General features: G+C 36.5%; 3 protein-coding genes across 9 annotated transcripts; 1 reads left to right on the top strand and 2 right to left on the bottom strand.

Annotated features, from left to right (window-relative positions):
* Nucleotides 1-3360: 3360 nt before the first annotated feature.
* On the bottom strand, nt 3361-5591 carry LOC104777894 (PI-PLC X domain-containing protein At5g67130). The gene is made up of 8 exons (XM_010502222.3): nt 5220-5591; nt 5000-5122; nt 4765-4902; nt 4562-4660; nt 4155-4458; nt 3833-4056; nt 3648-3734; nt 3361-3567 (listed from the first exon to the last, which is right to left on the bottom strand). The coding sequence occupies exons 1-8, from the start codon at nt 5301-5303 to the stop codon at nt 3547-3549; spliced, it is 1080 nt and encodes a 359-aa protein (XP_010500524.1). The 5' UTR covers nt 5304-5591; the 3' UTR covers nt 3361-3546.
* Nucleotides 5592-8252: 2661 nt separating this feature from the next.
* LOC104777892 (putative receptor-like protein kinase At1g49730) lies at nt 8253-11889 on the top strand. 5 transcript variants are annotated; one of them, XR_015594489.1, is made up of 9 exons: nt 8253-8623; nt 9019-9573; nt 9662-9973; nt 10143-10407; nt 10496-10548; nt 10631-10698; nt 10766-10892; nt 10992-11076; nt 11159-11889. XR_015594489.1 is itself a non-coding variant. In XM_087506866.1 (9 exons), exons 1-9 carry the CDS (start codon nt 8539-8541, stop codon nt 11665-11667), a joined length of 2022 nt encoding a protein of 673 aa, XP_087362992.1. In that variant the 5' UTR covers nt 8308-8538; the 3' UTR covers nt 11668-11889. The 5 variants fall into 5 exon arrangements, 3 of the variants coding, with proteins under 3 accessions (XP_087362992.1, XP_010500517.2, XP_010500518.2); XM_087506866.1 differs by having other exon boundaries at nt 8308-8623; nt 10803-10892; XR_015594490.1 differs by having other exon boundaries at nt 8466-8896; nt 9016-9573.
* Nucleotides 11661-14375, bottom strand: LOC104777893 (ABSCISIC ACID-INSENSITIVE 5-like protein 4). 3 transcript variants are annotated; one of them, XM_010502220.3, is made up of 5 exons: nt 14131-14375; nt 12409-13488; nt 12252-12323; nt 12130-12159; nt 11661-12002 (listed from the first exon to the last, which is right to left on the bottom strand). In XM_010502220.3, the coding sequence occupies exons 2-5, from the start codon at nt 13420-13422 to the stop codon at nt 11925-11927; spliced, it is 1194 nt and encodes a 397-aa protein (XP_010500522.1). In that variant the 5' UTR covers nt 13423-13488; nt 14131-14375; the 3' UTR covers nt 11661-11924. The 3 variants fall into 3 exon arrangements, with proteins under 3 accessions (XP_010500522.1, XP_010500523.1, XP_087362994.1); XM_010502221.3 differs by having other exon boundaries at nt 12409-13432; nt 14131-14339; XM_087506868.1 differs by lacking the exon at nt 14131-14375 and having other exon boundaries at nt 12409-13977.
* Nucleotides 14376-14799: the final 424 nt, after the last annotated feature.

The raw sequence follows: 14799 nt of genomic DNA, 5'->3' as shown, positions 1-14799 counted from the left end.
AGCTGTAGAAGGGAGAGCTGTTGTTCGGAACGAATGATATGTTACGGTTTTGACTCACTTTGACCCCGTTTATTTGATAGTTTTGTAGTTGTTTGAGTCCTTTTCAGGTTATAATAAGAGGCTAGGAAGCTAAAAGCAAGGATTGGAACAGCAGGAGCAATCGGAGCAGAAAGGAGTTGAATTGGAGCAGAAAAGCTGATTTTAGACCCAGGAGCACACACTCCCGATTTCCGAGCACATGCTCCCAACTCTACGGTTTCATGATGATACATGGCAAGCATCTAGGCGCCGATTCCCTGTCTAATTCCCCTTATTTTAGGCGATCCTTTGTGAGAGAAAGAGGGCTGAGATCGCTTTTTAATAGGGAGATTTGAATTTGGAATCTTTCCTTATTTTTCTCTACTTGTATGCTATTTAACCTAGGGTTTTTAGGAGAGATAATATACCTTTTCTTTTGTTTTTGAGCGACGTTTTTGTGAGAGGGAGAAGAGCGGCTACCTTGTGAAGCATTCTCTGAACCTTTTTTTATTTTTATGTCATTGAATTTCTCATCTTTTGCTATGATTCATTTCTCTATGTCTGAGTAGTTTTCTTTGCTAGATTAGGGGTTTCAAAAGGGGTTTCATGGGTTAGCAACAGAACACAAATAGGGCTTTATATAATCGATTGTCTTCACTATTGTTAGACTTAATGCTTAGGTTGATTTGATCACCCAATCAAAAGGGGTTTCATGATTCTAGGTTTATCTATTCATCAAAAGTGTAATAGGTTGCTAGAAAAGACATTAGTGGGCAAATTATCCTAGACCTGCGAAAGTTGATGTGTAGGTGATTTGTGAACTTATCATTCCTGTTCTTTAATGCTTGTCTGCGATTCTGGGCTCAAACGACAGTTTAGGGTTTATGGACCGCCGAGCATGTGCTCCGGATGTCTGAGCATGTGCTCCGCGTGTCCGCACAAAATCGATCAGATAGAGTTATTGATACCACGACAGTGGATCATTTTATATTTATGTTTGAGTTCTAGACTGGTACTTAATCTATGCCCTGAATAGTTGTTTAGTTGCTATCTCTGAAATTCCCGAGAATTATCCCTGATCTAGTGTTTTGCTTATTGCCTTTTTTATACCGTTTTAATCGCGTTACTGTTACCAAACAAACCCAACTTTGAATTGTCTTAGCTTGAAATTGAACCAATAGAACCATAGAGTAAAACTTGGTCTTCGTGGGATTCGACCCCTAAGTACTACTTCTTTGATGTGCACTTGCAGTAGGAAAATAGGGTTTAAAACTCTGTGTATCAACGAAGGAGAAGCTTCCTAAGGTGTTGTTTTCACCGTTTCTCAATCAAATCTTCCTGCAAAAGAGGTGAGTGCTTGACCATGGCTGATATAAACCTTGAGATCTCTTTTGTTTGGTTGTTGTTTGTCTATATGTGGTGTTTGCTTGCTTGGGTTTGTTGTTTTCGTGTTTCCCATAGGTTCCTCAGGTATTTGAGAGAATTTGGGACGGTTTTGAGATGATTTGGAACGGAGGATCGAAGTTTGGATTCATGCAGTTCGCATCTGCAGAAGCAGTGTCGATCGACACCAGTGTGGTGTCGGTCGACACCATGTTGTGCTAGCGTCGATCGACACCAATCTTAACCGATGTTGAGTTTTGCCTTGTTTGATGTGTTGGTTGTGTTTATTTGTTTAGCTTAACAATGGAATCTCAGTTGCTTGTGTGTATAGCCCAGTAGATGGGAGGATGGCCTCACTGAGTGTTTATAACAATACTCATGCATCTCAATATGTGTTTGTGGTGCTGGTAAAGGCAAGGTTTGTTCGTGGAATCAATGCGATGAGGAGGATGATCTAGGGTCTCGTTGTGTGTTGGTCTTGGTTATGTTTATTAATGTTGGAAACTGGTTTAGTAGCATGCTAGGTTGTCGGTTAGAATGGTTAGGAATGTTCCTTTTGTTGGTATGTTTCCGTTGTGCATATTGGTTGTTATTGGTTTGTGGTTTGATGGTTTTATTAAGTATTATGAGGTGCTTAATTACGTGATATATATATATATAAAAAAAAAAAAAAACAGGTCGGGTTGTTTCATTAGGGTTCAGATTTTACAATTCAAACGAAATTATATGTCGGTTTGGATTTACAAATGAGTTGGTTAGGATTTAGATTTTACAATTAGAACGAAATTATATGTCGGTTTGAGTTTACAAATGAGGTGGTTAGAAATTAGATTGTACAATTAAAACGAAATTATATATCGGTTTAGTATATAAAAAAAGCGGTTTGAATTTTTTTTATTTTATAACGATGTATATAAATTTTGTTTTGTTATTTTATAAAAAGATTCACCCAGTACCCAAGTATTTTCCTTTTATTTATTTATTTATTTTGTTCAAATGTCCTTTTATTTTATGTTTTGGAAATTCTTAAATGGATCTACTCGAGTTAATATGGTTCTTTTTGTGAACATGGTTTTGCAATGTTGTTATCTCTAATTAATATTTGGCAACTATTGTAAAAAGAATCAAGTTGAACCATGTATTATTGGAACAAAAATACGGCACACCAGTTTACAGCTTATTTTTATATTCATTAAAACTTTTATGGTTTTTGGAGCAATAACAAATCATTTGGTACTCAGCAATGAAAGAGAGAGGCATGTCAATGTCTCTTCTTTTGTTGTCATCCTATTATTCTCTAAACCTTCTTAATATTAACTAAATTCTAAAACAAGGCAGATGTACATAAGTTTATCTTGAATAAAATTTACATTCCAACAAAGACTTCTAGCTAGGGTAAACATGGATACAGTAAGAATAATGTAAGAGGTGAAAGGAAGGGCTTGTATTCACGGGTCATGAGGGTGAGTGTCAAAGATGTAGTAAACCTTTCCAGTTGATTTAGTGGTAAGGACTTCCCGGGCATTTCGACTCATGTATAAAAAAAAAAGATACCAAATGTCGGTAACTCAATAAGAAAAACACTAAAGACAAAAACATAGAAGTCACAAGTTCCTGTGACACATGAAAAAGGACTACATTACATGTTTTGGTCCCGAATTAGAGTATGGGTCAGGTTCATAACCTTTTCGTCAACAACAAAAATTATAAAAATTTGAAACTATTTGATAAATTAAATTGTAGTTGATACGACATTCTATCGCGTTTTGACATCAGTAGGAGAAACTATACTCTTATGTTCCTATGTTCAGAGAAGAGATGGTGATCCTAAATAAATAAGGAGTATTACATTTCATGGTCAAATAGCATATGTTTTCATTTATGGTTTTTAGTTATTATTATATAACTTTGCGTTTAACATTTGTATATATTCACCTGCGTGTATCTTTGCCTTTGACATTTTTAATGATTAGTTCGTATATGATTGGGAATGTAGAATAATGAAACTAGCCATTACACTAATCTCTAAAAAATCCAAACACCAAATCTAACCGTTACTACACTAAAAACTTTATGGGAGAAGAAATAACACAATACACAGAGGTTATGGGAGTTGCCTCCAGTCCGGTGGCTCAGTCTTTCTTACTATCCACACTTGCCGTCAGCCTGCATATTATATTGAAAATTTTAAGAAACTGTAGAATTTACATAATGGCTTCAGATTCAAAACAGGTAAAGAAAATGACCTTGCACGCTGCAAAGTTATCGCAACCGCACATCAAATTGCCATTAGCAATATCAACCGCTTGCGGAGCTCCTCCACCATCGCTTCTCTGAACTCACACATACACACACACACACACACACACACAAATCAATAAGACGAAATCCAGACAATTTCCATAACCTACAACTACCGATATATATGTACCTTGTAGAAATCGACTGCTATGAAGTTAGGCCAACGCTGTCCCGCGGCTTGGTAACATGTCTTGATAGATTCAAGAAGAGAAGCCGAGTTTTGTTTACATGCAACTATCAAATCCGCGGCATCAGGGAAATGGTTCACAAGAACAAGAGATTTCGATTTATCGCTCATCGGTTTTGATTGTGCCCTATTCGGACACGCTCCTACCTTCAACCCCCCATTTCCATCTGCAGTTTTTTTTTTTTTTTTTCATTCATTAACGAAAAATATGTTCATAAAAATTTACTATATGATAATATGGTTTTGCATCATATAGAGTACTCACATTGATTCTCAACCATATAGTTCCATTGATATGCAATCCCTTCGGTTGCTTCTTTACGTGAATCGGATGTGAAAACTAGCAACCGTTGGTTTTGACGTACCATGTCGTCAAGCCTAGGCCAATCCCCTCCATTTTTAGGCATTCTAGCTACCGGAAACATGAACTTACGTAGACCAGCTGCATCAAACACTTTCGTGAGACCTTTAGGCGATTTCACATAGTCTTCGATGATAATCGTTACAACTTCCTCTGTGTTCTTCTCTAGAAACACTTGAAACTCCCTTAAAATGTTAATCGCCGGTTGCTGCAGCCACATTGCACACAATACAAACAATCATAAATGTAAAAAATCTTCAACAGTGTCCAGTGAACCAGACAATGAACATAAAATGTATCAAAAAACTTACGAAAGCGGTGAAATTGAAACACATCCCATTGAAAGAATGGCAAAGCCAGACATCGTTTTGGAAGTCATACATGTCGAGCATAAACCCTCTTACACCATTCTGTAATAATTCAACAAAACACATCAAAAAGTATTCACACTTTTGAAAGAAAAGGTTTGCTAAATTTTGGAACATTGTTTTGAAACGTTGTTGCAAGGTTTTACATTGAGTTGGCTTGTGATTGAATCTTGCTGATTAGTAGGCGCCAAAATGACAGAACCGGTCCTTGACACTTCCCCCAATCGAGCAAACGAGTTATGTGTTGTTAACCATGAATACTTGTTGAAAGGCAATCCCTTCGTCTTTTGTTCGTATATACAAATTCAATCCAATTTTATTTATCAATAAAAACGAAAGATTTATCTATACAAGTACAGATTGATGAAACAGAGTTTGAACCTTGGAGATGGGGTTGATGGGTTGGGTTCGGGAGCATCTGGGTCTGAAACCAGAGTTGGCTATACATGTTTCACAATGTAAACCAGCGTCACAGTTTCTGTTTGCTATACATGTTTTCCCCTCCTAAGATACATAACCAAAACAAATCAAGAAAAAAGATCCTCTGTTTTTGTTCTGTCGTAAGTGTTGTAAACTAAAATTTGATGAGATTTTTGGTTACCTGGAGAGCAGAGGATATATCTAAAAGGAAAGAAGATTGAATCAGAAGAGCTACGAGAAGGACGAGTAGTAGTCTTGGAAACATAGTTATCTACGCCAAGATAGTAAAAAGAATCCAAAAAAATCTAAAGAAGAAGAAGAAAGTGTTAGCTACTTTATCATCATCATCCATTCATCATAATCACTGTTGGATAAAAATGTTGGGTTTGCATTTGCGTGAAGATTCTTAAGACCAAGAAAAATGGGTCAGAGGATTTTAAGGATAGAAATAGAGTGAACGGAAGTGCGCGCGTGTCGGTGAAGACATGATGATGATGATAATAATAAATGGGGCTGCAAAAGTGGGTTTGTTGGTGTGCCTCTTTTTTTTTTCGTCTTTTTTCATCAAATCTTTCTTTTTATTATTTACATTTTATATTAAATATTTATATGTCCCATTGTTTCAGTCTCTCAAGAAAGGAGAATTACCATTCGTCTAGAACTCGACCAACTGTGTTTTTTTTTTTTTTTTTGAAACCCTAAAAGAGCATTTTGGTTCTCTCTAATGTTTTCCATGTTAAGTTAAGATGATTCGAGTGGTTATTGATAAAAGAGTCTTTTTTTTCTTCTTCTTCCAAATGTAGACTAGTTAATTGCGAATTTAAATAGATGAAGACTTATTCAACTACTCTTCTAACTAACTGAGCCAATTGCGCTAGAATGTTATTTACACTGATGTGGTTTGGTTGTGAACATCTCAAATCTAAATAAAAACTTTATAAGGTTATTAAAATTTCGATTAAACTCTTTGTTAATACACCACTCACTATTATTATACTGGTAGTGTGCGTGTTCGAGTTGTAAACAATAAATAAATAAACGCACTATAAACCTTTCATAACTACTATAATAACATGGATAAGAGTAGAATTTTGATCAAAAATATGCAATAATTATGCAAACAATTTTATAAAACAACTCCTAAGTTCTAAAATGACACCTTATCAATACGAGAAAATAGCATATTAGCATCCTAGTTTGTTTTTTTTTTTTTTAACTAGCATCCTAGTTTTTGCGTGCAATCTATTCACAACACAACGTTGATAATGGAACTATGGAAGTCATAACAAAAGTGATGCAGTGCATCGTTTGGTGTTTGTCAAATGTGGAACACATGAGTCGGTGTTGTGTTGCGTGTTCCACAAGTCTTTTTATTATTTACGTTTGGGTTTTGGTTTTTCTTCTAATTGTGATAAGTCTCACATGTTTATCACACTAGAGTTAGGATTAGATCGTATCTTTTCGTTTTGGCCTTATAAATAGAGTCTCAAGTCATTGTATCAACATCATTGATTTGAAGTGAATAAGAAAACCCCAAAAGAGGCAATTTAAATTGCCCAAAAGAGCTTGTCTAAGCCCTGGGAGGAGGACTCCCGCAGGTTACGTCTCGTTACACCATCGTCTCCACCGCATCTCCGTCTCCACCCTCTTTCCCTATAATTATTAAATAAATTTTCTTTATTTTGTTATCTTTATAATATAAACCATCGATCCATTCAACTAAAAGAATAACCGGCCCAAGGTAGCCCACTTTGCTACCATTCTAAACCAAGTCCAAAAACACTCTTAAACTATTTCCAAAAAATATCAAAGATATTGGTTGGAGTACAGATCAATTTGGGAGATATTGTATGAATCCAACTCCACGTTATAAATATTGGCACAAGGACGAATGATTTTGATATAAGTTTGAAAAGAAAAAAAAAACAATCCGTTCTTTCTTATTCAAGAACGGTACGATAACCTTGTTTTTATTGGTTAGGGGACCCCAAACCTCAGCGCTCATACCACATTCACATTTGCAACGCGACTCCTTAAAATCTTTTATAGTACATCTCTTCTTATTTCATTTTTTTCATACAATTTATCGGTAACTTGTATAACCTTTTCTACTATCATAGAATCTACATTATTACGTAACGATAGGTCCAGAACAGGCCTGATATTATAAATGATTGACTTATTCCAACCCTAGTTATATAAATTTAACGCTTTCAATGACCATATAAACGCTTTGTCTATGGCATTACTACAATATTTTAGGGATAAAATTTCATACAATACTAAAATACCTAACCAAAAAAAAAAAATTGTGCAGTTAAGGTCTCTGAGATATGTGACAGGGTGTGCACATGTGAGTGACCCTACCAACGTTATGTAGACCATTTCCATTTGGGTTCACATTGCATTGCTTCTTACATCTCATTTTTTTTCTTTTTTGAATTCGATGAAGAATTTATACCCAAAACTAAAATTAGGATAATTCAGGATCAATCCCAAAGCCCTCGAATGAACCCATTAAGCCATTTTATCTCTAGGTCGCTGTCGCTTCACCAAACACTTCATAAATGCTTGTTTTAATTTTGTTCTTTTATTTAACAAACAATACCTTTCCTTTACTCCAAGGAAAGGACAAAGGTCTAATAATTATTCTCTTTTATCACAAAGCAGAAGATTTGCTATGAAATTAATGCTCTTTCCGTTTCAAAATATAAGATGTTTTGGCTCAAAGTACGCATAATAAGGAATATATACTTTTAAAAAGTTTAACCAATCAAAAACAAGACTGCATAAAACAACTAATAAAAAATATGAAATTAATCTAAAAGTTGCCTAAAAAGTTGAAAACATCTTATATTATGAAACAAACCGAAATCTCTAAAACATCTTATATTTTGAAACGGATGAAGTATTTAATTTTAACAGTTGTAGAAACAATCATACAAAGAACAACTGTTATTATGAGCAACGGATGTGTTTTACTTAAATATCTAAAAACGAATGAAAACAAACAACATTTAATAATTACCGGAATGGCATGAGACATGATGATAGAAACATGCGACCTCCAATTTCAACTTGTTTTCAATTTTTAATCCTAACTCCTAATCATGTATTTGTGTTGGTCCAAATCATTTCACATGAAAGAAACAATCTAAATATCAACTTTTGAATAAACATTCACAAGTTAGTGTTGCATTGAGCCCATTACCGTGGACCGTGGTGGTATACTACGTAATAAAACCAAACCAATAGGTTAAAAACGAGATGAAATGATAAAGTTAGGGGGTTTTGTTCTGCAATTTCTTCAAATTTTGATCACGAATTGAATTAACTATAGCATCAGCAAGTTGATAACTCTAGAATTTGTCTGTTTCCTTGTCACTTGTCAGTGAGTAATACAGAGCCTCGAATGTCATATTCACACAGGGACCTTCCGTTAACTCCTTTTATAATCTCTCTCTCTCTCTTTCCTTCTCTTGCTCTCTTGACTCTTGGCCATGGTGATGAATAGTCAAGCTTTCTTGTTGGCATTAATTGCATTACTTGCAACCCAATTGCCTTCTTCACTAATACTGGCTAAAGGTTAAATCTTTTTCGATTTTCCTCTGTTTTCTTCTCTTCAAAAGCTTCATTTTCATAATCTTGTGATGTTAATGTTGAATTCTGAGCTTCTGGGTTTTGTAAATTTTGTTGCTTTCTTTGACTAAATTGAGTCTTCGATGGGAATTTGCATAGTTCTGGTTCATTAGAGTTGCTTACATGCAAACTCTGTTTTTGAAATTGAAGTCAGATCTTGAGAAAGCATAAAAAATAAAGCTTTCTGATTCAAGCTTCTGTTTGTTCAAAGCTACTGTGGTTAGAAAGTTAAAAACTTGAAACTTTTGGACTGATCTTTATAGGTTTTGAAACTTAAAAATGGTTTCTTCTTTCTTACAAGACACTAATGTAATGCTGCATTGTTGTTTGTGTTTTAGCAGATTGTCCATTAGATTTCAGTTCATCAAATTTCACACTAGTAGCTTCTGTGTGCTCCAACATAACCAACCGAGGCAAATGTTGTCGCTACATGAACGCTTTTGTTGCGGTATCCGTGGCTCGTTACGCTAACTTGTCAAGTAATCTTGGAGTCACATCAGATTTATCTGAAACCTGCATTGCTTCCATCTCTAGAACCATGGAGCAGTACGGAGTCTCGAGAAACGCTACTAGTTTCTGCGGTTTAGGAACCAAGATCCTTGTTAAGTACGACTGTAAAGGTCGAACCACTGTAAGACAAATGCATCAGTCTCCAGAGTTTGGACATGTTTCAAGAAATTGCAGACTTCCACTTTCCTCTGGAAACCAATGCAGGAAGTGTTTGAATTCTGGTATCACTTACCTTCGTGATCTCATTGGTCCAGACACTAATAACATTACATTGAGTACTTGTCGTGACGCAACTTACGCTACATTAGCAAGCCGAATTGACGATGCATCGGGTCTTGAACTTCTTGGTTGTTTCTTTCAAGTGACGGAGCTTAGCATTCCTTCAGGTCAGACACATGACTGCAACTTTCCATAGTATCACATTAAGTTTTTGAGCAATCTGTTTTTGTCTGATTTGCATTCGCATATTGACAGAGTCATTTCCACCTTTGGCAAGTCCAGAACCTTCTCCAAGCACGGTTGGTGCTATTAGCCCAAGCACGGTTGGTGCTATTAGCCCAAGCAACAGTGATTCTCAAATGACTACAAGTAGAAGCACCAATCCATATCACTTAACAATGGTTCCAACCATTGGGATTGTTGTTACAGCTGTTGCTCTTACCATGCTTGTAGTACTGGTTATTCTTATCCGTAAAAAGAACCGGGAACTCGATGAATCCGAGAGCTTGGATAAAAAGTCAACAAAATCAGTTCCTTCTTCCCTGCCTGTATTCAAGTTTCATGAAGGTAGGGGAACAAAAAAAAGAAAGTGATTTCTTTCTTTTGTTATGTCATACCAAAGAAAAAAGACTTGAAAAAAACTTTTATCCTGTTTCAAGTAACCTTAATCTAGGGCTAGGGGAACTAGGGACAGATCTAACTCCCATTCCTACCAATCCTTAACCTTTATCTGCAGATGATTCTTCTTCAGCTTCCAGAAAATTCAGCTACAAAGAAATGACAAATGCAACGAATGATTTCAACACGGTGATTGGTCAGGGAGGGTTTGGGACTGTTTACAAAGCTGAGCTGAGGGATGGATTGATTGCAGCAGTAAAAAGAATGAACAAAGTTTCTGAACAAGCTGACCAAGATTTTTGTAGAGAGATAGAGCTTTTAGCTAAGCTCCATCACCGTAACCTTGTTGCTTTGAAAGGATTTTGTATCAACAAGAAAGAAAGGTCAAGAATCATACATTGCTTTTTGCCTTCTGCATTTACCTTAGAGTATTCATTCTCATCTTCTACTTTCTTTTTTCCAATCTTTCAGGTTCCTGGTCTATGACTATATGGAAAATGGCAGCTTAAAAGATCATTTACATGGTATGTATATGCTTCTTATACCTTAACTTTAAGAAATCCAGAGTGTTGAAAACGTTTCTTCTTTCAATTTTTTTCTTTGCAGCCACTGGAAAGCCTCCACTAAGTTGGGGAACAAGAATGAAAATCGCAATCGATGTGGCAAATGCTTTGGTAAATATTCCGAAGTCTTTCATCCACATTTCCTTTGTAAACTGATTTGATAATATATCTTTTACAGTTTTTGGTTCTTGGCTGCACGTTGTTCTCTCCTCTAGGAATATCTTCATTTCTACTGTGATCCTCCTCTCTGTCATAGAGATATCAAATCAAGCAATATATTACTTGATGAGAACTTTGTCGCTAAGGTATGAGGAATCAAGCAATATAATATCTTAGCAACATCTTCTATGTAAGAAAAACCTTTTTGACTTGGCTAACTAGCTTATGACGTTTTCTTGGTGCAGCTTTCAGATTTTGGCCTTGCACATTCGTCTAGAGATGGCTCTATTTGCTTTGAGCCAGTGAATACAAATATCCGTGGAACTCCAGGTCAGGGAGAGATACTAGAACAAAATACCTTTACTCCTTTTGATGGAAACTGAATTTTTAAAATTTGCAAGTTCCTTTTCAGGCTATGTAGATCCGGAATACGTAGTTACGCAAGAGCTGACAGAGAAGAGTGATGTGTACAGCTATGGAGTTGTGTTGCTGGAGCTCGTAACCGGGAGAAGAGCAGTTGATGAAGGTATGAACCTTGTGGAAATGTCTCAGCGGTTTTTGTTGACGAAATCAAAACACCGAGAGTTGGTAGACCCAAGAATCAACGACTCTATTGATGATGGTGGAGTAAAACAGCTTGAAGCAGTTGTGGCTGTAGTGAGATGGTGTACTGAGAAAGAAGGCCGGTCTAGGCCATCTATTAAGCAAGTCCTGAGACTGCTGTGTGAAAGCTGTGATCCATTGCATAGTGCATTCGCTAAAGCAGTTGAGGGAGAGATAGGCTGGGATAGTAGGAAGAGAAGTAACTTGAGATTTCGAAGAGGTGATTCCAGGGTATTTGGTCCATCATCTAGTACAACCTCCAGGTCACATTACAGCCAGAGTTTACCTCACTCTCCAATAAATGGATTCTCTTTCTGAGTTAAGTTACTTCTTCTCTATAGCTGAATTGAAAGTTTACATAATATTTTATAAAAATTATGAATTCATATTGAAAGCTCTCTCATACTCTGCACTCTTAGTTAGATTCAGCTCAAAAGATTTCTACATTGTAAGTGTCTCTGTAATCTCTCCTGTACAGTAGCACTATCTTCTATTACATATTAGTCTCCAAATGTCTTCCTTTTGGTTGATGTTGTATCACATTACCAGGGTCTTCTTGCTTTCATTTCAATTTCTTACCACGGACCAGTAAGGGTTCTTCTCAAGCTTTGTGTTTTGGCCAGCAATGGAGGCGGCTTCGACGATTCTTTCACCTGAAAATTCAAGAAGCAATATCAGTTAACAATACTATCAAAGAGACAATAGGCACACATTTAGACAAACACACAACGTATTAATAAAAAAGTATCTCCAAATACGTAGAGGGAAGACTTTTTTTACCTCACTGTTCTGAGTTTTCATAATTTCAGCCTGCAACACAGGAAACCTCTGTTAAAGAACTGAGCCAGCTAGATTCTATATGCAGAATCAATACAAAGATAATAAATGGTTGTTAAAAAAACCTGTTTTTTCTGCAAATCTTGATTCAGTTGTTTGAGACTTTCAATCTCGGCTTCCAGTTCCAAGGTATAAGCCTGAGGTTAACAGGAATATCAAAATCAATATGAAAGTTCTAAAAAAGAAAACAGTACTGCCAGTTTGGTTATATTAACACTTTACCTGCTTTCGAGCCCTTGATCTAGCGGCTGATTCACGATTCTTGATCATTCTCTTTTGCCTTCTCTCAACAACCTTCTCCAGGCCCGTATTGCTTCTTCTTCCTCGACCAAACACATAAGGAACTGGTGATGACCAAGTATTATTTTCTGCACTGCTTGTCCCAGGAGAAGTAGTTGCAACAGTAACCCCTGCTCCTCCCATATTACTGTTAACCGGACCATCTACACCAGCGTCAAACAAACCTCTGTTGACCAAATTTACAGGCGCAAATGCTACATTCGCTTGTTTTGGAAAAATAGTTGGAGGCAATCTCTGATATGGGTGCTGCTGCTGCTGATGTGGTTTCTGCTGCTGCTGCATTTTTCCACCCACTTTGAGGCCTGAACCAGGTGCTTGATTGAAGATCATAGAATCATTGTTGCTGTTGAAAGATATGCTGTTTTGATTCGGCTGACCAAATCCAAACCCCAAACCAGCAGCACCATTGTTAGCATAAAACCCACTACTGTTATCGTTCTGTTGAGTAGAGTTAGTATCTTCTTTCACAACGCCAGCACGGAGCAAGAAATCTTCTAAAGTCATTTCCCCTAAAGTCTGTTGCCTCTCAGGCACATCAGTCCTACCATTCCCATTACTACCATCTTTCGAATTCAAGTGTTTCCAGACCTCATCTACAGTCTTCTGACTAAGCGTTCTAGGCAAAGTCAACGAGCCTTGTCTCTGTAGAACATTCCCTCCTGGAACGAAACCACTAGGTCCCGAGGCTGCAACTGAAGATGGGGTAGTAGTCATAAAGGCTTGAGCTTCTTCAGCAGTCCAAATGTTCTTCAGTAGCTCATCCATATTCATTGACCCAAAATCTTTCCCTGGCTCACCTAGGGTGTTCTGAAGCTCATCAAACGTTAAGGAATATAACGAAGACTGCCTCGCCAATGGCTTTGACTGGTAAGTACTACACCCATTCCCACCAGAAGAATCAACTCCTAAGTTGTCGAAATCTATATGAGTACCCATGCTTCTTTTTCTGTTTCACAAAGAATCACTTCTTCAGTCCAAAAAAACAACCTTTTCTAGCTTTACCTAAAAGAGAGAGAGTAAGACCAGACAGTTAAGATAAAACTGAAAACAGGTATAAGAGTAAAACAACCCTCTCTGCGTCACAGTGTGTTTTAAGTATACTTTCATAAGAGCAAGTAAACACCAAAGCAAAAAAGAGAGAAACTTTCATAGAAATATGTTAACTTTATATAGTTTTAGCCAGGAGCGATAAACATATCACAAAAATTCGATTTCCAGAGGGTAAAAACTGGATCCTTGGACCTTGGTTTCAGAGAAATCCTAAACAAAAACAAGACTGAACCAAAATCCATAGTATTGACCATTTCTTGAAAGTTTTTGAAAGAACCCAAAAGGTAGATCAAGAAGATGACGGATCTATTCAAGAATCCGGAATAACAACAAATCAGATTATAAACCCTCAAACCAAAACAAAAATTTGTTGGAGAAGAAGAAGACTCATAACTCTAGTTCCAGTACTAATAGTTTCATTACTACTACTCGATTTAGCACACACACACACACAAAAAAAAAAAAAAACAGATCAGATAATATGAATCGGACCAATAAAAAAACGGGAACTATACAAAGATGATGATAAGATAAGAAAAAGACAGATTCCAAGTAAATGAAAAAAAGAAAAAAGGATTAAAAGGGAAGCTTCACCTAATGTTTATTGGCGATTGCTGAAAACGGAGATTTGCTGAGGGAGGGAGACGACAAGTGTGCTTGTAGTAACCTCGACACGAACTGCCATTTTAAGGGGGTAAGTTATCATTTTCCTCTTGAGGGTTTTTTATTTTATTTTAATACTATATTTTTAGATATTTTGTGTTCGCTTTTATATTGGTAGTACTACTACTACTACAGCTACTAAACAAAATAAATATCTCGTTTTAATTATTAGTATTAAATTTTTGTTTTTTAAAAAAATAGTCACTTAATTGAGCTGACATCCACGTTCGTGTCTATCCAATAAGAAGCTGTAACGTGTGAGAGAACTTTAGTCGCTGATGGGTGTTCTTGACTTCTTGCCTTCTTCACACAATGGAGAGAATTAGTTTAGTAGAGATCCACATTAATCTTTTGAGATGTTGCTACTTAAGTTTAGTTAGGGTTGGGCATATATTATTTGTTACCTGAATTAACCGAATTGAAGTTTAGATAGGTTCCTTAATTATAAATATTAATAGTAGTATCTTTTCTCTATACAATACCTCCCGACAAACAAAGGGTCTGAATGGTAACTGCGGTCGGGGCGGACAAATCCGTCTACGGACCAGACCGCCCAGTTCTAAGTGTGGACAATAGACCGCAGCGGTCCAACTCTATTTG

The sequence above is a fragment of the Camelina sativa genome, chromosome 3 (assembly GCF_030686135.1).
Source record: "Camelina sativa cultivar CO46 ecotype springtype chromosome 3, ASM3068613v1".
NCBI lineage: Eukaryota > Viridiplantae > Streptophyta > Magnoliopsida > Brassicales > Brassicaceae > Camelina > Camelina sativa.
Note: the sequence above shows the minus strand (reverse complement) of the source record. Positions and strands in the feature narration are given on the sequence as shown.

Coding starts and splice junctions, on each gene's coding strand:
- LOC104777894 (XM_010502222.3), bottom strand. CDS start 5,303: ATGTTTCCAAGACTACTACTCGTCCTTCTCGTAGCTCTTCTGATTCAA. Junction 4,903..4,999: donor CCATCAACCCCATCTCCAAG/GTTCAAACTCTG, acceptor TACGAACAAAAG/ACGAAGGGATTGCCTTTCAA. Junction 4,459..4,561: donor GTTTCAATTTCACCGCTTTC/GTAAGTTTTTTG, acceptor ATGTGGCTGCAG/CAACCGGCGATTAACATTTT.
- LOC104777892 (XM_087506866.1), top strand. CDS start 8,539: ATGGTGATGAATAGTCAAGCTTTCTTGTTGGCATTAATTGCATTACTT. Junction 9,974..10,142: donor TGTATTCAAGTTTCATGAAG/GTAGGGGAACAA, acceptor CTTTATCTGCAG/ATGATTCTTCTTCAGCTTCC. Junction 10,549..10,630: donor CTTAAAAGATCATTTACATG/GTATGTATATGC, acceptor TTTTCTTTGCAG/CCACTGGAAAGCCTCCACTA.
- LOC104777893 (XM_010502220.3), bottom strand. CDS start 13,422: ATGGGTACTCATATAGATTTCGACAACTTAGGAGTTGATTCTTCTGGT. Junction 12,324..12,408: donor GATCAAGGGCTCGAAAGCAG/GTAAAGTGTTAA, acceptor TGTTAACCTCAG/GCTTATACCTTGGAACTGGA. Junction 12,003..12,129: donor TGAAAACTCAGAACAGTGAG/GTAAAAAAAGTC, acceptor TTGAATTTTCAG/GTGAAAGAATCGTCGAAGCC.